At 43.2% G+C, this 23,588-nt stretch overlaps 1 protein-coding gene across 1 annotated transcript in view; it reads right to left on the bottom strand.

Annotated features, from left to right (window-relative positions):
• Positions 1 to 23,588, bottom strand: part of LPAR3 (lysophosphatidic acid receptor 3) — a 38,897-nt gene that overhangs the window by 3,071 nt on the left and 12,238 nt on the right. The window contains exon 2 of the mRNA XM_081949600.1: positions 18,174 to 18,930. Within this exon, the coding sequence (XP_081805726.1) occupies positions 18,174 to 18,909 (736 nt within the window). The 5' untranslated portion in view covers positions 18,910 to 18,930. The remainder of the gene's footprint in view (positions 1 to 18,173; positions 18,931 to 23,588) is intronic.

Raw genomic sequence — 23,588 nt, 5'->3', positions numbered from 1 at the left:
TTAATGATTTATTTCCTGCTTAGACCTTTAGGGATCTGCCACTTCTTTTACTGTCCAAAACTAAAAATAGACAAAGTAGCTTCCATTGACTCCCTTATTTTCACTACTGTCTTATAACAGTAAAGAAAATAAATAGGTCAAGAAGGTAAAAATAAATGCAGCAAATCTTATTTACCTGTAATAATTGTTAGATCTGGGCAGCGAGAGGACAGACTGCGGACACGAAGTGACTTATCAGCTCTTTGTTAATAGTAGTAGTGATCCAGCTTGCTCTGTGGTCGGAGGGTTCCCCTTTTATAGGGATCGGGTACGCCCCTCGACCAATCAGAGCGATACCTGTTTCCCGCTGTAGCAGCGGACCAGAGGGGAGACTTGCCACGATATATGCTAATATCTAACACCCCTCCCCTCCTAGACGGAACGTTGCTGTAGGTAACATAGTCTTTTAGGTATGTTGGGGGTTGCCTTACTCGGGAGGAACGTCGTGGTTCTGGTTGGTCAGAAATGGTTTCCGGATCGGCTGCTTTTCCCGTTCCACGTTTGGGAGGTTTCGTACCCTCGTTGCTAGGGCGTTCCGGAGTCTGCTCGGTTGCGTTGCCTGGGGTTTGCTCTGCTTCGTGCGTGCTTTCTTGTTCTGAGCTTGGTTCGCAGGCGTCGTAGTTTTCTATGATGGGGCTCTCGCGTGGCTGACTTTCTGTAGGCAGGAAAATCTCGTCTTCGTTTCGAAGGTCTGAGTGCGCTAGGCGACCCCGAAGTTGATCGATGTGCCTTTTCCAGTTCCGCCCATCTTCCAGTTCCAGCAGATACGATCGTGGACCCGTGATGCCAATGACCTTTGCCGGCATCCACAATGTTCCCCCTGCATAGTTGTGGGCGTATACTGAATCCCCTATGCTAAACGACCGAATTTTGCTTGTGGAGTCTGGGGGAGCTGTGGCAGAGTAATTTGGGTGAAGACGGTCCAGGTGAGACCGTAGATGGCGGCCCATGAGTAGTTCAGCGGGGCTCCTACCCGTCGTTGCACTTGGGGTGATATGCTGAATTAAAAGGTAATGATCAATGCGTGTTTGCCAATCACCTGGACCCATCCTAGCGAGGGCCTCTTTTGCGAATCGTACCATTCTCTCCGCCTGTCCATTTGATGCCGGATGGAATGGCGCGACGAGGGCGTGCCGAATTCCCTGACCTGCTAGATATGTCTCAAATTGCATGGCCGTGAACTGGGGCCCGTTATTGGAGACCAGGAGGTCGGGCAGGCCATGGGTGGCGAAAAGTCGCCGTAGAACCTTAATGACTGCCTCTGCCGTGGTTGAAGTCATTAGGACTACTTCTAGCCATTTTGAGTATGCATCCACAACTATAAGGAAAGTCTGACCTTGGAATGGTCCTGCGAAGTCGATGTGTATTCGCGACCAGGGTGCTTTAGGTTTCTCCCATTCTGTGGCGGGCGCTTCCGGGGGTGCTGGTCTCGATTCCTGGCATGGGTCGCAAGTGGCCACCCACTCCTCTATTTCTTTGTCCATGTTTGGCCACCAAACGTAACTTCTTGCTAACGCCTTCATCCTAACAATCCCCGGATGACCCACATGTAAAGCATCTAATACATTCCTACGTAACGCATACGGAATAACAACTCGATCCCCCCACAATAAACAACCTTGCAACACTGAGAGTTCGTCCCGTTTTGACCAAAACACTTTGAATTCCGGGCCCACGTTTCCCTTCGGCCACCCCCTCCAAACCCAAGTTTGAACTTGCTTTATTAAATTGTCTTTAGAGGAGAACCTTGCAACGTCGTATGAAGAAACCGGTCCAGAGTCCAAACAGTCAATGAGCAATACCGGTACTTCTGGAGTGGGGTCTGGCAGAATGTCAGGTAATGGGCAACGGCTGAGTGCGTCTGCGTGTCCGAGAGTGGAGCCCGGTCGATGAATCAATTTGTATGAGTACGCAGCCAGGAAAACAGTCCACCTGGTCATGCGTGGGGAAAGGGAGACCGGAGTGGGGAGGTTTCCCGCCAAAAGTCCCAACAACGGTTTGTGATCTGTAATTAGTTCAAAATCGCGGCCGTAGAGGTATTCGTGGAAACGTTTTACTCCAGCTACAGCAGCCAGCGCTTCCCTGTCCATTTGGCTGTAATTCCTTTCGGCCGATGAAAGAGTCCTGGAGTAGAAAGCGATGGGCGCTTCTTTTCCGTCGGGCATCCTGTGGCTGAGGACTGCTCCAACTCCGAAGGGTGATGGGTCGCAGGTCAATACCAGCGGTAGGGTCTGGCTGTATTGGACAAGCAGTGAGTCAGTGGTGAGCAGGCGCTTTACCCCGGCGAAAGCTGCAGCTTCGGATCGTCCCCATTTCCATGGTGCGTTCCTCTGGAGTAGACGGTGTAGTGGCTCAGCAACGGTCGCCTTCTGCCTCAGAAAAACGCTGTAGAAGTTAAGTAGTCCGAGGAAGGCCTGCAACTCGGTCTGATTCCGTGGTGTGGGGGCGTCCTGGATCGCCTTAATTTTCTTTGAAGTGGGGTGTATTCCCTGACCATCGATTCTATAACCCAGGAATTCTACGCTAGGCATGTTAATTTGGCATTTTTCCTTTTTTAGGCGGAGACCCTTTTCTCTGATTCTGGCCAAAACAGTTCTGACTCTTTTATTTAATTGCTCCTCATTTGCAGCGGACACCAAGATGTCGTCAAAATAGGGGACGACTCCCGGTATCCCTTGCAAAAGTCGTTCCATGACGCTCTGGAACAATCCTGGGGCAATGCTCACGCCGAATTGTAGCCGGTTGCATTTGAATGCTCCTCTATGCGTCACTATAGTTTGGGCCTCCGCTGTGGCGCTATCCACTGGCAGTTGCTGGTAAGCTTGTGCCATGTCTAATTTAGCAAATACCTTTCCTGGCCCCAACGAGTGCAATAAGTGCTGTACTACAGGCACAGGATATGCGCTCTGTTGTAGCGCGACATTAATTGTGCATTTATAGTCCACGCAGATGCGGACTGATCCGTCTGGTTTGACTGGGGTCACGATGGGTGTTTCCCAGCGCGCGTGATCCACCGGCTCAAGTATTCCTTGCTCCACTAACTTATCTATTTCCTTATCTATTTTTGGGCGGAGTGCAAAAGGCACTCGTCTCGGTTTAAGTCGGATTGGCGCCACTTTGGGGTCTAAATTGAATGATATTGGTTTACCCACATACTTACCAAGACCGGGGCTGAACACATCCTCGAACTCCTTAAAAATCTGTTCAGCGCTGCTGTTTCTCACGGCGTTGATTCCGGTGACTTCTAACCCCAGGGCTTCAAACCAATCAAGCCCCAGAAGGTTCTGTAATGGCGCGCTGGCGATGGTCATGGGCAGCTGGGCTTCGATGTCCTTGAAACGGATTTGGAATGTGCCTTGGCCCACGATGGGGACTTGGTTCCCCTGGTAGTCTCGTAGCAGGACATCTGGAGCGCGTAGTTGGCTCTTTCTGAGGCTAGGAATAGCCTGTTTCATGGATGCCCATGAAATAATCGTCAGGGTCGATCCTGTGTCAACTTCTAGCTCGCAAGGTGAGCCCTCCAAGAGGACTGTGGCTCTCAGCCTTTTTGGCCGCTTAGGGCGGACCTGATGTATTGTGGTGAGATACGTTCGTAACTCCTCTCTCTGGGTCAACTCTATCTCATCGTCTACATCCTGAAAATACTCTCGTTGAGCGTCTTGATAGAACGCTCTTTCAGCTCTTTGTGTGTATTCTCTCTGGGGATACGCTCGCTCAGCTCCTTGTGAGTAATCTCTCTGGGGATACGCTCGCTCAGCTCTTTGGGAATTTTCTCTCTGGGTATACACTTGTGGATTTCTCTCTGGGCGCCCTTTCTGATTTCGCCAAGCCCCTGGGTTGGGCTTCTGTTGGCGGTACATGGGTGGCTGCCATGAGGCAGGGACTCCGCTCCGGCACACTCGTGCGATGTGCCCAAGTTTGTTGCAGTGCGAACAAACAACGTTCCTGAACCTACAAGTAGACCTGGGGTGATTCCCTCCGCAACTTGCGCAGGGCGGCAAGCGGGATCCGGGTCTCCCCCCAGGCCTCAAGTGACTGCTCTGCATCATGTGACTGTCCTCGAACTCGGGATTCACGTAGTCAGGGCTTGTGTCCTCGTAGTGTACTCTGGTTTGTCTTGGTGCTGGCTGGTTTACGTTGGCCCCTCGTTGTATGGTCACCGATGATTTCTCCGCTGACTCTGACGCTCTTGCTTCATTTAGCGCTATCTGTAGGGTTAAATTCGGGTTTGCCAACAGCTTCTTTTGTAGTGAAATGTCTCTTAACCCACAGATGAGCTGCGCTAAGATGTGCTCGTCCAGATCCCTGAACTCGCAGTGAGTTGCTGCTTTTCGTAGGGCTGCAACATATTGATTTATGGATTCTCCCGCCTTCTGGTTCCTCATGTTGAATTCCTTGCGGCAGACATGGCGGGAAGGTTTTGGCGCGTAATGAGTTTGCAGGGCCTGTTGCAACGCCGTCCACGATACTGCCTGTATTGGAGTAGGCGCGGTGAGGTCTCTGGCCGTATTGAAGACTTCCTTTCCGCAGTAGCCGAGGAAGATGCTTTTCTTCCTCGCGTCGGTGATCCCCGTGTATTCGTTCGCTTCGAGGAAACACTCGAAACGAATCATGAAGGCTTCCCATTCGTCGTTTGCTGGGTCGAAAGGAGTGGGGGGAGCATGCATCGCCATCTTCTCTGTTTGAATTTGCCGCGCTGCGATGATCTGAGATGGCTGCCGGAATTTCTGCCGAATTCCTGGGCTGGATCAAATCCGGAGATTCTGGAGGTAGCGTTCTTCGTCCTATCTGCCTCTCGATCCCACCTTCGTCGCCAATGTTAGATCTGGGCAGCGAGAGGACAGACTGCGGACACGAAGTGACTTATCAGCTCTTTGTTAATAGTAGTAGTGATCCAGCTTGCTCTGTGGTCGGAGGGTTCCCCTTTTATAGGGATCGGGTACGCCCCTCGACCAATCAGAGCGATACCTGTTTCCCGCTGTAGCAGCAGACCAGAGGGGAGACTTGCCACGATATATGCTAATATCTAACAATAATTGCACCACCCATTAAAAGATTGGTTGAAGGGGCTTCACAACAGAGTGATTACTAAAGCGTAGATGAGCAATTTATAAAAGCTTAGGCAGTACAGCATTTTATTTTATTTACATCCCATTATTAAAATCCCAGTTAGCAGACAGACTATTAAATTAAAAATTAAAACTACAATATTTAAAGATCCTTCTGATACATTAAATAATTATAAAGCAGTTCAGATGTATTATGTCTTCATATCTAGTTGCCAACACTGCAACTTTGTACTCTAGGATTTCAGTGCAAACAACAGAGGGAAAGAGAGAAAACGGCTATGCATAAACCAAGTGTGTGCTTAGCTGAACCCACAATTGCAGCCCAGCTTATAAAAATAGAAAAATTACAGCTCTGCACAAAAGGCAGGCTGCAGAAATCATAGAGAGGAAAATCTGTTGTTGTTTTTTTGAAAAAAAGTCACCGTTTATATTTCAAGTAGTCTTTCCTCTCTTTTCTAAAGTTTACAAATATTTTTGTAAAGTGTTCTTGTGGCAACAAGGAAGTATTCTTCAAGTGGTCTGGATATCTTTTGACCGAGCAAATATGGAAACAAATGATTCAACTACATGCCTAGAGTTCAACTTACCAGTACACCATCCAACTAACATCCAGTTCAGTAACTCTTAGACATAGGGAAGGAAGCTGAGTTCAGTTCCTACATTTGTGCACAACTTGCTGTGCAACTTTAAGGAAGCCCTTCACTTTTCTAATTGCAAAATGTAAATAAAGAGTATATGATCAAGATTGCATATGTATCTTATATGCTTCCATTATGCAACACGTGAGCATGAACTGTACTTAAAAGAATGCTGTAGCCTCTAAATCAAGCTTGATTCCTGGTGACTCCACAATTATGTTCTTGTGTTTTTTTAGGAACGGTAGGAAATGGTTTGGCATTTTTTCTTACAGAATGCTTTTCAACGTCCTAATCTAATTTACAGCCCCAAATAATTTAACATTCAAAGCACATCCAACACAGAGGGTTTAATTTGCAACATTTTCAGATGTTGACAAAAGTTCTTAGAAGTACTGTAATAATTATAGAAAGTATTGTCAGTATTGTCAGGACTGCCAACAAAAGTGCATATTGTCAAGGCTATGTTTTTTCCAGTTGTGATGTATGGCTGTGAAAGTTGGACCATAAGAAAGGCTGAGTGCCAAAGAATTGAGGCCTTTGAATTATGGTACTGGAGAAGACTCCTGCGAGTCCCTTGGACTGCAAGACAATCAAACCGGTCAGTCCCAGAGGAGATCAACCCTGACTGCTACTTAGAAGGCCAGATCCTGAAGATGAAACTCAAATAGTTTGGCCACCTAATGAGAAAGAAGGACTCACTGGAGAAGAGCCTAATGCTGGGAAAGATTGAGGATAAAAGAAGAATGGGACGACAGAGAATGAGGTGGCTGGATAGAGTCACTGAAGCAGTTGGCATGAGTTTAAATGGACTCTGGGAGATGGTAGAGGACAGGAAGGCCTGGAGGAACGTTGTCCATGGGGTCACAATGGGTTGGACCCGACTTCATAACTAACAACAATTGTCAGCTAGAGGATGAACACAGCGAAGGTAGTGGAAAAGACAGCAAGGTGCAAGATAAGAGGGAGGGGGGGCTGAGGCTCCCTCTGGAGACAGGGAGGAAGGAGCAATATCGAAAAGGCTCAGGTCACAAAAATAAAAGTATTTGAAACAACAGTAATTGGTGATATTCTAGAAAGTGACAAAGGAAAATGAAATGAACACATGGTTGACAATACAGAATAAGACTTTGTCTTCTGCTTATCTTTTATATTTTGTTTTTAAGATTGTAAAAATTGTGAGTTTTGGAGCGATTTCTATCACTAGTGTGGGAGCTGCCAAAATGTTTTGTATATCCCCTTACCTTTCCCCATAAATGTATAAAAACCAATAAAATTTTTGGGGAAAAAAAACAATTGTCAGGATAGGAGATCTTATGCAACATTTCCCAATCTCCTGCTCTTCAATGTATTGGACTACAACTTACATATAATTTCTATTGATGTCACCATCATAGGAGTTTTAATTCCACCATATCTAGACAATACCAAGTTAGGGAAAATTCAACTTTTAAACGTAATTACACTTAATTTCATCTATTTTTTTTCTGAAATTGCAGCTATAACTGGCAGGTGGCTAGTCTTTTTACGTTTTGCAAATATATAAATATTAGTATATTTGGAACAACATTGAACAGGACAAGTAAATAAAGTGTAATGAAGCTTTTTTATGATTTTCCTAATCTGTCTCTTATACCTAAATTACCTAGGTAGCTCAAGGTGACGAACATATATAGTACTCAACAACAATCCTATGAGTTGGATTGGGCTGAGAGAGAAAGTGACTGACCCAAAGTCACCCAGCCAGCAATCATGCATAAGGGGGGACTAGAATTCAGAGATGCCTATTTGTGAAATAGCACCTTAAATCACTAAACCAAACTTTCATAAATTTGTAATCCATCAAAGCATAAGATTATCCTAAATGGTACCCATTTCTTTAATATATGATACTAAAAATGCAAGTATGTTTGGTTTGCAAGTCTTATTTTCTTCATAATAAAATTTTGTTCGTTTCTCAGAATATGGATGATTTTGAGACTTAGAAGATATTCTGTAACATTGGTATAGTCTTTTGAAAGAGTTAACAACCTAAATCCATTTTCTCTTTTAAAGTCTTCCCTTAAAACTGCATTGATAAATCCTCTAGCTCCAATTATTATTTCCTTCATTCCATCTTCTGGAAAGAACATATTTAAACAACCACTCAAAACATTTGTATACTATCAATGTAAGCAATATATGTTTATATGAGGAGAGACTTGAGGGAAATAATAGCATTTCTTCTCAAATATAGGCATGTCACAACAAGGGCTAAGCACACTTCAAATTAGCAAACCAAAAGTCTTGTGCTGGCTTGTCTGGAATGCCATATTCTTTCTTTTCAAAGCGTTGTTTTGAATTTTTAGCCAAGATGCTTTTGTAAAAGTAGTCTACAAACTGAGCTTCTAGAGCAATCTCTCCAACCCAGAAGCTTCTATATACTTTAAACTGCAATCCCATCATCACCCATAAGCACAATGACTGAAGGTATTTGAAATCAGAAAACATTGATCTGAGACATGAAAAAGCATAATATTCAACATAACTTTAGGGGTGGGGAATTTTTGGTGGGTGGCGGTGTGTTTGGGAATTGTCATATGTGTTGGGCCTGGTCTCTGGGTGTTATGTGAATTTCATTGTATGGGTATGCTGTGTTAGGGTACAATAACAATAAAGTATTCTTCTTCTTCTCTTCCATGGCAGCTGGTCCAGACCTGAGTTTTTGGTGGCCCCCAAACAGCTACCGTTGCTAGGAAGCAGCTGGCAGGCAAAGCAGCCTCCCAAATGCTGCCTCTTTGAGAAAGAGGCAGCAGTTTGCCGCAGGCCGCTGAAAAGTCCTCCAGTCGGCAAAAAAGCTGCTGTCATCACCATTTTCTTCACACATGTGCATTCCATTGCCTTGGACTTCAAGGCAATGGGACGTGCATGCACAAAGAAAATGGCGGCGATGGCAGCAGCTTTTTCACTGACCAGATGACTTTTCAGTGGCCAGCCGCCACCTCTTTGAGAGCCGGTATACAAAGCATGAGTGAGTGGTGACCAGGCAGGCGAGGTGAGCAACCGGCGACAGGGGGACTGGCTCGGGGGTGTGCCCAGCCAGCCATCGCTACTGGTTCGCCGAACTGGGCAAAAACTGGGCTGAATACCATCTCTGGAAGAAGTGAATAAACTAGCCAAAATCAAAACTCTAAAAAAAACTTAAATAGAATCAGATAATTTTTTTTTTACAGGTTTCCCTACCTGGCTGCAGATAACAGTTTTTAGCTTGTGAATGTGAAGGTCAAATGTATCAGGCAGAACATATTATGCAAGATAAATCGAATAAATGAAATGAAATGAAATGAAGATGGTGTGGGAATTAATAGCAAGGGATCAGAAACAAAGAAAACAGTTTTAAGTCCAATTTTAAGCATCAAGAGCTTGAGTACAGGTGCAGAAATATAAACCCTCATAGACTATAGTTACTTGAACACTGGTTTACAGCAAACTGAATCTTAGCAGTCAGCATACAATCCAGTTAGTCTTTTATTCTAAAGAAACTATGCCTTGTGTTTCCAGTGATGAATGGCAGCCACGCTAGTTAATTTGATATAGTGGCTATTCAATCCTCTATCCTCTTTCTTAAAAAATTGTCCAAAGACTCTAGATAGCAAAAGAATTTTCAATCAAGGCTCCCTAACACTGTCAAGCTCTAGCAAAAAAATTCAAATTCAGGAATTACAGCATTAGCCATAGAGAAGTTTCCCCATTGGCTCATTGCCATGAATCAATATCTAAGAAATGGAGAACTAGTTTTGGGGAATAAAAATAAGACATTGGACAACTTAGGATAAATGAAAACAGCATAACCATTTTTCAACCACTAAAATACGCAGATACAGGGAGTGGAAACAGTCGTTTAAAAATGTAGGTAGATTGTTATCTCTAAACATAATAGGAGAAAGAATTAGAAACTTCTAAAAAGCAATTGCAATGACGTGCAACCTTAAAGAAAATACTTCTGTTCTCCTGAGCAAATTAGTCAGTTATAACTTACTGCAAACAGCCTTTATCTGATTTCTGAAAATGTTTCCATCAGTTTAAATTGGCTAGATGCTTTATTTTAAAAGTAGTTCATACTAGAAATCCCCCCTTTTTCCCCACCCAAAGGCAATGAAACATACTTGAAACATTGCAAATATGTGCATTAAGTGCACATATTTACATTAAGTCCTTTGAGGTATCTTTAATTCTTGTTAGCTGTACTTATTAGAGCAAGAGAGTTGGGTGTCATACGCTCATTCCATTTGTAATACTGACCATGTATGTTAAAAGCTGGAGCATGAATGCCAACTGATCTTATTTGAAATCAAAATTTCAGAATTAGTGTTGTAACTCCTAACCAGGGTTGTAAATCTTTTCCTTAAAATGTTCCTTCAATCTTATGACTGCAGGAACTCATCAGCTGAGTTTCTGAATGAATATTCCTGACAGGAAAAAAAGTTGCCTGCTGAATTATTGCTGACACACAGCTTTGCAGAATGAAAAAGCTCTGACAAAGAGACAGGGTGTAATCTTATTCAGATTTCAAGGCCTCCCTGCTTGAAGATTTTTATTTTTTTAGGCTGCTAAATATCTACTATGCTTTGGAAATCAATCTGCAATCTTAAGACCTGCCTTAGAGGTGCAGGTTTATAGGCTTGAATTCCGTGAGAAAAATACATTAGGATATTATCTATCACCATAAAGGTTGATCAGAACTCTGAACATTGAAGTAATTAAGGGCAAATTGAGTCTTGACACCAAAATGGTGTCCACCAAATATATTTCTTTGTTGTCTTCTGTAAAATGGATTGACAGTGTTCCCCTAGAAACAACTGAATATTTACATCTCTCAGGTTTACATAGTTTACATGGATGTGGGTCCAGATTTAAATTCTGGATTTAGGTAAAATTCAAAAATGTGTGTCAAGAGTCCTTCCAAAAAATACAACTTTGCCCAGAAGCAAAGTGACGGATCCACTTCCTCTATTCAAACGTAGCTGTCAAGATTTTAATTTCACTTGCGTACTAAAAGGAGAAGCATAAATCCACACGCAATGCCACATGAAACTACTGGGGAGAACATCTAAAGTTTTGGAATATGCAGATGATATTAAGATTAATTGTTCCTTAGCATCCAACTTCAAAGAAATAACTGGTATCCTTAGACACTGGTTAAGTTTAATACTGTGCTGGACTAGGGAGAATAAGACTGAGGTTCTGCTAATAAATAGGGATCTGGACTTGGGGCAGAGGTTCAGTTTTATACGGATAGGATTGTTCTTCCCCTGAAACCATATGTCCACTGTCTGGGAGTGACAGTGGACTCCCGGATTTTAAATCACTGGATTTGAAAGTAGTACCTGTTGCAGTGTGTGTACTGCATAAAGATAGCTACTAAGCAGCTCAGATTCTTTCTGAGTTGCTTAGATTTGGCAAGTTAACAATGTTTAATTATTGGGTTCCTATCTCACTAACACGACTTTGGGCAGCTAATACACATTCAAACCACAATATAAAAATACATATCATGACAAACTAAAAAAAACACCAAAGTGTATGTTGGAAAAAACATTTCCAGCAATCTCAAACATGCTTTTCAAAAGGCAACTGGACTTTCTTAGTTTTTCCCTTGAAAACATTTCACTTCTCATCCAAAAATCTTCTGCAGTTTTGAAGCTTTTTGGATGAGAAGCAAAATATTTTCAAGAAAAAACTAAGAAAGTTGAGTTGCCTTTTGAAAAGCAGCCTTAGGACAACCACAGCCTGGATGATTGAGAATCTCTGCAGACATATACCAACAATGTGGGCTAAATTATTTTCCTGACCTCCATGCTCGGGGAAGCAGCCAGATCCTCAAGCCAAAAGGTAAACAGGATCAGAGCCATCCCCACCTCCAGCAGCATGGTGCTTCAGACACAGCAGCTATGGAAAAGGCACATTGCCTGGTTTCCATCAGATTAACCAGACGCACAACATGCCCCACCTGCCTGAACAAATGGGTCCGAGAGAAACAATAGAAGCCAGTTAATTCCTCAGGTACCTCCCCCAGCCACCCACCCTGGGCCAGGAAGGGCTTTAAAGGTAATAACCAGTACCTTAAATTGCCATGAAAACAAATAGGGGGCCAGTGTAGCTCATGGAACATATAGGCATAATGAAGTACATGCGCTGTAATCTATGCAATGGTTGTCTCAAAGATGCTTTATTTTTTTTACAAAAGGTAACTGGGCTGGGTTTTCCCCACCCCACCCCCACCCTTGAGGATGACAACATTTCACTTCTCATCCAAGAGCCTTCATCAGTTCTGATGGTGTGGGGGATGGAAAGATAGGTACTGACAATTGAGACTGAATGGTAGGGGGTGGAAGGATAGGTTCTGATACAGTGATGGTAGGGGATGGAATAATTGCTTTTTTTTTGCAGTTATGTGGTTGCTGGCACTCACCTGGAGCTGTTGACACCACGTGGGGGTTTAATCTGTGCCCTCAGAGTCACCTGAATGAGGGCGCAATTGGTTGTGGAATCTTCTTGGGCTCCGTTGTAAACTGGAGATATATGGTTTCTTATCCCTCCCCTTCTGTTGAAGGAGGGATGTTCAATTTTAACCCAAATGGATTATTTTACCCCGCCCCCTTTCAAACCAAAGGTACTCTCTAGCCAAAATATGGTTGCAACTATGCAATGGGTACACCCTGACTTGATTATTATAATGCAATGCATTCTATACAGGATTTCTTTTGAAAAGCTTCTGGACGTTAGAGTTAGTGATAAACCCAAATATATTAATTGCTACAATGTATAGGAATCATGCTATGCTTGTACTGAAAGATCTGTTTTGGATGTCAGTTGCTTAGTAGACAAAATGTAATATTAAAGCCCTTAATGGCTTGGGTCATGACTCTAAGAGGACCACCTCTGTTGTTGGAAACTTGTCCTGGTGTTATCTACAGAAGAGGCCCCTTTTAAAGATATTCTCACTGTCAGAGGTTTGTTTATCTGCCACATAGCAGTTAGCATCCTGCATTGCTCCCAAGCTATGGAATGAATTAGCGGAGAACTGCATTTGACTCCCCACTCTTGATATCTCAAAAATCTGTAAAGATGCATCTCCTACGCGATGCTTTTAAGTATTATTGTTAATTGATGTTATGTTTTAAATGATTGCATAAGTTCCCTTTTTAAAATTTTGGAGTATACATTTCAGCAAAAAGCTGTATTAAGCAGGAATAAATTAAATAATACAATACAATAGTAGAGTTGGAAGTGACCTTGGAGGTGTCACTATATATCACCTGTGCTGAAACACTGTGTTCAGAAACCATAATCTACCAACAATGGGCTGGCTGAGTGTGAAAAAATTTGCAGTGAAATTTCTGGAGAGCACCAAATTATTTAATAGTTTTCCTTTTATAAATGCAGCAATATGGGTATTTGTTTCGGCTTTACGCATAGTACAGGAAATGTAATGCTGATATTTTGGATTTCGACCAACTACTACTGGGAAATTCTGCAAGCTTTTTTGAACTGTGGTTTAGTTTAATCTTCACTGTAAAAGCTTTATGTTTGATCAAGCACTACTTTTAGAAAGGCTGTATTGGATGTGTCATCCAATAACATCTATCTCAGATGCCCTGATAGGAAATGAAAACAAGATGAAATATATAGCCACCTAAAGAAGAAACAAAAACTCTGGAAGTTTCATATCATTATGACTATAATTAAGCATAATTTATTGCTTAGGGTAATAGATTACATTAACACCCAACAATTTATAAACATACAAAATATCTGTATAACAGTGATAACATTAATTTACTTGGCTTAGTCAAGTAAAAATTTCTAATTTCAGAAATGAACTACAGTTTTCTATCTGCTGAATAATATCAGACAGAAGTGCCAAAAGGTTCAGATAAGTAAAACTGTTACCTTTTTAAAAAACAATAGAAGATTGCATTCCAGGTGCAGAACTCTTTTCTTGATTTGGACTATTATTGATATTTATTATTAAGTATACCACTTTTTATTTAGGTTATTTTCCCCCTATCCCTCTAAATTTTAATTAGACGAGAAGAAAGCCATCTGCCAGACTGAATTCACTTACCAGACTATGTCCTTGAGTCTAGCTCAGATAAGAATGTTAAACTCGCCTTTTGCATGTTTTGACTATCTCAGAGTGTTAAAATATGAGTGTCCCCAGCAAGACAGAGAAGTGCTTTCTTTTGTTATCTTCTGTTAAGAAGGCAACTCTAAGAAGATTAACATGGCATATTTATAATTATGAAAGAAGGTATTCAGCTTATGACCAAAAGTAGAAAAGTGTGCAAGCAGCCACCCCCAAGCTTCTCAAGGCTGCTTCATCTTCCTTTTCTGAACACCTGCTCAACAGCTTGAGTCCCAGATGCTTTTTTGTAACATTACAACTTTCCTATCAGGAGACATTGAATTTGGGGGAAGAAATTATCTTTGTAAAAGTATCTTACATAAGAAAGGAATCCTAATTAAGTTGCATCAGTTAGGAAATATGACACAAGCTAAGGAAAGTAACACTTTTTATTAGCCTTTCCTAATCTGACATCCTTCAAATATGCTAAATTACAGCCAGCATGGTCATAATTGGGCATGATGAGAAATAGAATCCAGATTGTCAAAAAGAAGTAAAAACAAATATCTCAGAAGACAAGTGATGTTAAAGGGGACAAATTCCCTAAATTCTCTTATAATTTTTGCTCTCAAATCATGCCAATATTTGAACTAGAATGTTCTGTACAACACCAAGCTACCCCAATTTTTAAGAATCCATATTAGACATTCAAGCAACTAACAAAGGTGCTCTAAAAGTTTTGTTAACTAATTAATTAAATTAAATAATTAAAGATGACTTATTTATGCTTGAAGTACAGAATACATCAATTCTCCTCTAAATTAGACAGGTAACTGAGCATATGTGATACCTATCAAATTCAAACCAAACTTCACCCATTTTTCACTTCAGTGCTTCTATTACTTATTAACAGACTTATTTGTTGCCTTTTGATACTTGTTGTCCTTTGATGGATTCTATATTTTAACCAAATACTTCCAATACAACATCTTAGCAAGATATCCTATGTACAGTAGTTTACTTGTTTCGCTGCAATTCCCACATGCCAAGCGAATTGCATGATTATTGCTGACCTTAAGCAAGTACCCCAGTACTCACATGGGTAAGAACTGAACCAAATTAAGCTATTATCATAAATATCAAAAACTTCACAAAGAGTAAATGCTGAAACTACCATCTAAATCAGTCATTTGAGGGGAGACTTTCCTTTTTGCACTAAAACACCAACCTGGGAATTTAACTTTCTTAGTTTTTTCTGAACTGAATCAGTTTTTTTATCTGCAATTGGAATGTTTTTCACTAATAAAACAATCCATGCATTAAAACTGTGAGGAATTCATATCTTAGTATTGAGTCAGCAGCTGCATAATTCCCCTCCCACAACATTACACAACAACCATACAGGTGAAACTCGAAAAATTAGACTATCGTGCAAAAGTTCATTTATTTCACTAATGCAACTTAAAAGGTGAAACTAATATATGAGAGAAGACTCATTACATGCAAAGCAAGATACAGTAGTTCAAGCCGTGATTTGTCATAATTGTGATGATTATGGCTTACAGCTCATGAAAACTCCAAATCCACAATCTCAGAAAATTAGAATATTACATGCAATCAATAAAACAAGGATTGTACGTGGAACAATATCGGACCTCTGAAAAGTATACGCATGCTTATGTACTCAGTACTTGGTTTGGGCCCCTTTTGCAGCAATTACTGTCTCAATGCAGTATGGCATGGAAGCTATCAGCCTGTGGCACTGCTGAGGTGTTATGGAAGACCAGGATGCTTCAATAGCGGCCTTCAGCTCTTCTGCATTGTTCAGTCTCATGTCTCTCATCTTTCTCTTGGCAATGCCCCATAGACTCTCTATGGGGTTCAAGTCAGGCAAGTTTGCTGGCCAATCAAGCACAGTAATCCCAGGTTGAACCAAGTTTTGGTACTTTTGGCAGTGTGGGCAGGTGTCAGGTCTTGCTGGAAAATGAAGTCAGCATCCCCCTTCATCTGCAGAAGGAAGCATGAAGTGCTCCAAAATCTCCTGGTAGACGGCTGAGTTGACCCTGGACTTAATGAAGCACAGTGGACCAACACCAGCAGATGACATGGCTCCCCAAATCAACACAGACTGTGGAAACTTCACACTGGACTTCAAGCATCTTGCAGTGTGTGCCTCTCCATTCTTCCTCCATACTCTGGGTCCTTGGTTTCCAAATGAGATGCAAAAGTTGCTCTCATCAGAAAAGAGGACTTTGGGCCACTGAGCAACAGACCAGGTCTGTTTTTCTTTAGCCCAAGTAAGACGCTTCTGATGTCGTTTGTTATTCAGGAGCGGCTTGACAAGAGGAATACGACATTTGAAGCCCACGTCCAGGATCCGTCTGTGTGTGGTGGCTCTTGATGCACTGACTCCAGCCTCAGTCCACTCCTTGTGAAAGTTCCCAACACTTTTGAATGGCCTTTTCCTGACAATCCTCTCCAGGCTGCGGTCATCCCTGCTGCTTGTGCACCTTTTTCTTCCACACTTTTCCCTTCCACATAACTTTCTATTAATGTGCTTTGATACAGCACTTTGGGGATATCCAACTTCTATTCTAATTTTCTGAGATTGTGGATTTGGGGTTTTCATGAGCTGTAAGGCATAATCATCACAATTATGACAAATCACGGTTTGAACTATCTTGCTTTGCGTGCAATGAGTCTATCTCATATATTAGTTTCACCTTTTAAGTTGCATTACTGAAATAAATGAACTTTTGCATGATATTCTAATTTTTCAAGTTTCACCTGTATGTAAATAAGCTGAATATATTTTTCTGAAGAATGGGACTGTGATTGTGTAATGCATCAGAAGAATACAGGCTGAGTCCTAATTACTTGGAAGATGGAACAAATAGAAATGTGTCTACATACATACATACCGTGTTTCCCCGAAAATACCACCTGTCCCGAAACTAAACCCATGCCACATTTTTCGCGTGGGCAAAAATATAAGCCCACCCCCGAAAATAAACCCCCCCTCCAGCCAGGCAGAGCACCGCTCACTGACCTAGCGTTATTCCGAAAGCGCCAAGTCGCAGGAGGGGGGGAGCGCTCACGTTGCTTGCTGCCTTCGGGATACCGCTAGGTTGGGGAGTGGCGTTCTGCCTGGCCGAAGGGGAGAGTTGCCGGGCGGCTGCTCCCTTGTGAAGTGGCTCCCGAAGTGCCGGGCACAGCCTCAGGGGCAAAGCAGCCATGAGGTAATCATGGCCACGAGCAGCCGCCCGGCAAATCCCCTCTCCAGCCGGGAAGAGCGCCATTCACTGACCTAGGGGGTAATCCCCAAAGTGCCAAGCCATGTGGCGCTCTGCCCGCTCCCCAGCTCCTGCGGCTTGGCACATTCGGGATACCCCCTAGGTCAGTGCATGGAGCTCTGCCCGGCTGGAGAAGGGGGTTGCGCGAGCGCCTGTTCCGCTCGCAGCTTCACCAAGCCCTTGCCAGGCTCTCCCAGGCCACCGCCGCTGGCTGCTGCTGCTGCCCCCCGCCGCCGCCGCCGCCGCCGCCCCGCTCCGCGCAGCTTCAAAACTCGGGCCGAGTCTTTCAGCATCGGCCGCTCTAGGAGTGCTCTCTATGGTGGGCCGGCTGCTGGAAAACTCCCTGTCCGGCAGCCAGCCCATCATAGAGAGCACTCCTGGAGCGGCCGATGCTGAAAGACTCGGCCCGAGTTTTGAAGCTGCGCGGAGCGGGGCGGCGGTGGCGGGCAGCAGCAGCGGGGCGGCGGCGGCGGCGGGCAGCAGCAGCAGCCAGCGGCGGTGGCCTGGGAGAGCCTGGCAAGGGCTTGGTGAAGCTGCGAGCGGAACAGGCGCTCGCGCAACCCCCTTCTCCAGCCGGGCAGAGCTCCATGCACTGACCTAGGGGGTATCCCGAATGTGCCAAGCCGCAGGAGCTGGGGAGCGGGCAGAGCGCCACATGGCTTGGCACTTTGGGGATTACCCCCTAGGTCAGTGAATGGCGCTCTTCCCGGCTGGAGAGGGGATTTGCCGGGCGGCAGCTCGTGAGCATGGTTACCTCATGGCTGCTTTGCCCCTGAGGCTGTGCCCGGCACTTCGGGAGCCACTTCACAAGGGAGCAGCCGCCCGGCAGCCCCAAAACAATAAGCCCTCCCTGATAATAAACCCAAGGGCATATTTCGTGGGGCAAAAGAAAATAAGCCCCTGGCGTATTTTCAGGGAAACAAGGTACATATATACATACATACATACATACATACATACATACATACATACATGTGCAGGGAAAACTCTTTAAAACTAGATAATAATAGCACAGCTCACTGTATCTTACCTAACACTGCCATGACGGTCTTCATGAGTTTCATCGGAGTTTTCCTGCGGCTGATGGATCCACTAGTGTGCGGAGACAAAACGTTTGTTTTTCTCTGGACATACATGTAGATTCTTATGTATACAACAACCATGATGAAGAAAACTCCCAGATTGGAGACTGTCCAAAATATCAAATAACTCCTGCTATAAATAGGAGCTAGAGAAGAGCAGGTGGAAATGTCACACAGGCAGTTCCAGCCCAATGTGGGCACCGCACCCATGAAAATCGCTATGGCCCAGATCAACAAAATTAAAAATGTGACCCTCTTCTTTGTGAGATTACTATGAACCCTCATCTTCACAATAGACATGTGCCGCTCAACAGCAATTACCAGTAAGTTGGCCAGAGAAGCTGTCAAACTTGTGTCCAAAAGTCCCTGACGCAAAAACCATCTATTTACACTTAATGTTCTTGACACTGGGCCAGTGTTGAACATCAAAAATACATAAGCAATGCCTGCAAAAAAATCTGCAGCAGCGAGGTTGGCTAGCAAATAATAAAAGGGATAGTGGAACTTCTTGTTTGTTACTACAGCAGCTATGACCAATGAGTTTGAAAGGAAAATAAAGAAACAAAAAAAAGTGCCAAAGCATAAAACAATTACAAGAGTCGTCCCTGACCACTCGTCTGCCGTATCAGCATTACTCCTATTATAAAAAAAGTCCATGTGTTTATCATAGTGGCATTCATTCATCCTGGACTTGAGAATTGCATTCTAGAGGTGGGAAAAAGATAAGAAAAAATGTAATTAGAACAAAGTTTTGCTTCCTTATGCTTTTCATTCGCTGTAACTATTACATTTTCGCTCAAAAATGATATTCATATTAATACCATTAAATCAAAATTCTTCTTCTACTTTCTGCATTTTTCATACAGGAATAAACATTTTGTTCCTGTATAATATATGCTACAGCTACATCCAGAATGGTAGGAAACCAAAACAGAATACTTCAGTAGAAATGACTAGTATCTCCATAACTTTTTAGAAGATGATGTGTGGTAGGAAATGTTTCCTTTTATTCAATTGGTCAATCACATTCAAGCTGAAATTACAAAAAGCCTTTTTTTATATAGCCCAGCTAAAAGCACCTTCAAGGACCTTCAGTACAGAGCCGTTGATAAAACAATGAAGAGGGACTGGGAATAATGCCAAAAAGAATAGCTCCAGTTCGTATTTCTTTTCTAAGGTAAAGCAACTGCAGAATACTATAGGAAATATTTGTAAATATAAAATGTACTTTCAAATGGTTAATTTTTTTTTTGATGGATGGAATCTGCCCAAACTTCAAAAAAGAATCGTAAGAAATCGTTTTTATTGTGTACCTTTAAAAAAAATCCAATACAGTATGCCCAGGGAATAATTAAGGTTGGAGTTAGGGTTCACTTCTTAAGTACATACACACCTGGACATTACTAAGAATAATTTAAAATGCACGTTCTGTGTGCTAATCAGAGTAAAATAGTCCTTTTCGACTCTCCTTAGCTTGAATGAAGATATGATCAGAAATACATATTTTAATTCAGAAACTTACATCCATAAAGAAAGTTGAATGAAATGTAAATCCGTGAGTCTCAGGTTCAAAAAACATGTAAAAACCTGCATTTATAAAACGAATAGCTGAGTTTGAAGGTATCTTGAGTAAGATATACTACTGCTTTGGGAAACAGTAGCAAATCTGTTACAATTAGTGCAAAGAAAATAACTTGAGTATAATAACAGCAAACCACACCTACAAATCAAGAACTCTCCATTTTTCTACTTGATTGCTATAGTGTTACTCCTTCCTACCAGTCCAGTCCTGCCCTCTACTTGTTCCTGTCAACAATACATTGGCAAACACAGGAAGATTCAGGTTCCCTGTTAAGAAATCTTTGAATCTGAAGATTAAAGCTCAGCATATTTTTGCAGCCAATTACGTAAACAATCCTTAAGGAACAAAACACACATCCCCAGACTGAGCAACCCCGGTTACAAAGCACTACCAAAGGAAAAGCAAAAAAATGAGCAAATGTAGAGAGGATTCGGCTAAGAATTATGAAAAGGCAACATTATAGACTGCAATTTATCCTCTATGGATTAACTTCCTTTTTGGTAATGAACATACAATTTTATATCAATGAAGAGAGAGATTTCAGCTCATCATGTGCCCTGTGACATTCCTCTTTCAAATGTAGCCATCTGATAAAATAGTGAATATTTGATTATGGAATTATTTGATTATGGAATTCTCTGACATTGGTCATCATTCATTGAAACTTTCAGCCCTCTTCCCATTACCCAGCTAGACCAGCACTCTGCTCATCCTTGTCCAGCACCACTTCATATTTGGATATAAGAAATCATGGATGATAGGATGCTGCTACAATTGAACCATCATCACTATTCCTCTATGAGCTTGCATCTTGAAGCAAACCACACAATCCTGAGTTTGTTATCAGTTTGACAAATGTGATTTTTTTCTTTCTCTGTACTAACTCTGTACTAGTTAGGAGGTTAGGTTAGGATGACAAATTTGTTACTGAACAGCTATATTAATAAGTGCTGTGATTTCTGAGGAAGAGTATGTGATGTGTGGCTATTAACATCATTTATTTTTATATTTAATGCTTCTAGACCGCCCCCTCTCCCGAAAGGGACTCGGGGCGGTGTACAGTCCATGCAAAATATATCAAAATACAATAAAAAGTTGAATATGTACAGTTGGCATGGAGGAGGTTAAAAATGTAATTAAAAGAACTGTACAAAGCTAGTATAAATATAAGTTTTTAAACCCCTAAAACAGACACAATAAATTAAAAACAATACCCCTAAAATAACCAGTTAATAGTATATTTGCCAGGAGGGACAGTTGTAATTATGCCAGGCCTGCTAATTGGAACAGGTGAGTCTTCAATTTTTGCCGGAAGGAGCGGAGGTCAGTAGTGGTTCTAATGTCGGGGGGAGGTCATTCCAGAGGGTTGGGCCCATCACAGAGAAGGCCCTACTCCTTGGTGTCGCCCGTTGGCATTGCCTAGTGGACGGCACCAGGAGAAGTCCCTCTCTGTGTGAGCGAATTGGCCGCAGGGATGTATGTGGGAGGATGCGATCCCGCAAGTAACTAGGTCCCGTGCCATGGAGCGCTTTAAAGATGGTAATCAGCACCTTGAAACGCACCCGAAAAACCACAGGTAGCCAGTGCAGCTCGTGCAGGAGAGGTGTTACGTGGGAGTACCTCATACTCCCCATCACAGCCTGCGCGGCTGCGTTCTGAACTAACTGCAGTCTCCGGGCGCATCCCAAGGGCAGCCCCATGTAGAGAGCGTTGCAGTAATCCAGGCAGGACGTCACCAGCGCATGAGTGACCGTGCGTAGGGCATCCCGGTCCAGTAGGGGGCGCAATTGGTGCACCAGGCGAACCTGGTGGAACGCCCCCCTTGCCACGGCTGCCACATGGTCATCCATTGACAGCCGGGCATCAAGGAGGACGCCCAAATTGCGCGCCCATTCCACAGGGGGCAATTGTTCGCCCCCTATGGCCAGCGATGGAATCAGCTGGCTGAACCGAGGTGCCGATAGCCACAGCCACTCAGTCTTGGAGGGGTTGAGTTTAAGTCTGTTGTCCCCCATCCAGACCCCGACGGCTTCCAAACACCGGGACATCACTTCGACAGCCTCGTTGGGGTGGTTTGGGGTTGAAATATACAGCTGAGTATCATCAGCGTAGAGGTGATACTCAACCCCAAAACCACGGATGATCTCACCCAGCGGCTTCACATATGTGTTGAACAGGAGAGGCGAGAGGACCGACCCCTGTGGCACTCCACAAGTGAGTGGCCTCGGGGTCGACCTCTGTCCCCCTGTCAACACACATTGCTTCCGGTCGGAGAGGTAGGAGCCGAACCACCGCAGAACGGTACCTCCGACTCCCATCCCCTCCAACCGGCGCAATAGGATACCATGGTCGATGGTATCAAAAGCCGCCGAGAGGTCTAATAGGACCAGGATAGAGGAACAACCTCTATCTCTGGCCCTCCAGAGATCATCGACCAACGCGACCAAGGCTGTCTCTGTGCTGTGCCCGGGTCGGAAGCCGGACTGGCGTGAGTCTAGATAATCGGATTCGTCAAGGTGTCGTGGAAACTGCTGCGCCACCACATTCTCGACAACCTTCGCTAGAAAGGGAAGGTTGGAGACTGGACGATAATTAGCTATCTCCGTTGGGTCAAGTGAAGGCCTCTTAAGCAAGGGCCTCACCACCGCCTCCTTCAAGGCGGTTGGTAAGGATCCCTCACCCAATGAGGCATTCAACAAAAACTTAAATCAAACAGCTAGCTTGCTCTAGTGGTTAAGGAACCAGAACTAGAAAGTTGGAGACACTGAGTTCTAGTCCTGTCTTAGACACAAAGTCAACTGGGTTATTTTGGGCCAGTCACTCTTTCTCAACCTAACTCACATGAGAGATTTGTTGTTGTGGGGTAAATAGGAGGAGGAATATGTATTTGGTATGTTCACCACCTTGATGATGATGATGATGATGATGATGATGTTAATTTTTGGAGAGTTTCACAGCCTTTGGGGCTGGTTTGTAGCTCTACAGCTCGAGTCCTAACCAAGGACCTAGGAACTGTTAAGGTAACATCGGAGGATATAAATTGTTCCAAGTAGGATGGTTTTTTGTAGAGTCAAAATGTTCAAGTCCGATAAATTTAGAATTTTCAAATAGCGAGGTAGCCCTTTAGGTATTGCTCCAAGGACTCCAATTACAATCGGGACAACACTCGATTTCTTTTTCCACAGTCGCTCAACTTCAATTTGCAAGTCCCGGTACTTTGTAATTTTTTCTTGCTGTTTTATCTTCAATTCGTGCTTCACCAGGTATTGCAATGTCAATGAACCATACTTTTTTCTTTTCAACTATTGTTATGTCCGGTGTGTTGTAGGCCAAGTGCCTGTCAGTCTGAATTCCCATAAGATCTTGACTTTCTCATTCTCTAAAACCTTCTCAACCTGATGGTCCCAGTGGTTCTTGCTGTACTCAAATCCAAACTTTTGACACAATTTCCAGTGAATGATCTTAGCAATGCAGTCATGGCATTGTAGGTAGTCAGTTTGTGAAATTTTGCTGCACCCACTGATCAAGTGGTCAACTGTCTCATCTTTCTCATTACAGAGGGGACATTTGCTGTTGGTGGTAACATGTTGAATTTTTGCCTTCATGCAGTTTGTGGCTAAGGCTTGTTCTTGAGCTGCCAAAATAAAGCCTTCTGTTTCTTTTTTCAGTACATCTGATCTTAACCAGTTCCAAGTTAGTTTTTGGTCAGCTTTGCCTTCAATACTTTTCAAGTATTGGCCATGTATAGCTTTGCTTTTCCAATTTTCAGATCGCTTCTCAA

Source organism: Natrix helvetica, assembly GCF_964273705.1.
Source record: "Natrix helvetica genome assembly, chromosome: 3".
Classification (NCBI taxonomy): domain Eukaryota; kingdom Metazoa; phylum Chordata; class Lepidosauria; order Squamata; family Natricidae; genus Natrix; species Natrix helvetica.
Note: the sequence above shows the minus strand (reverse complement) of the source record. Positions and strands in the feature narration are given on the sequence as shown.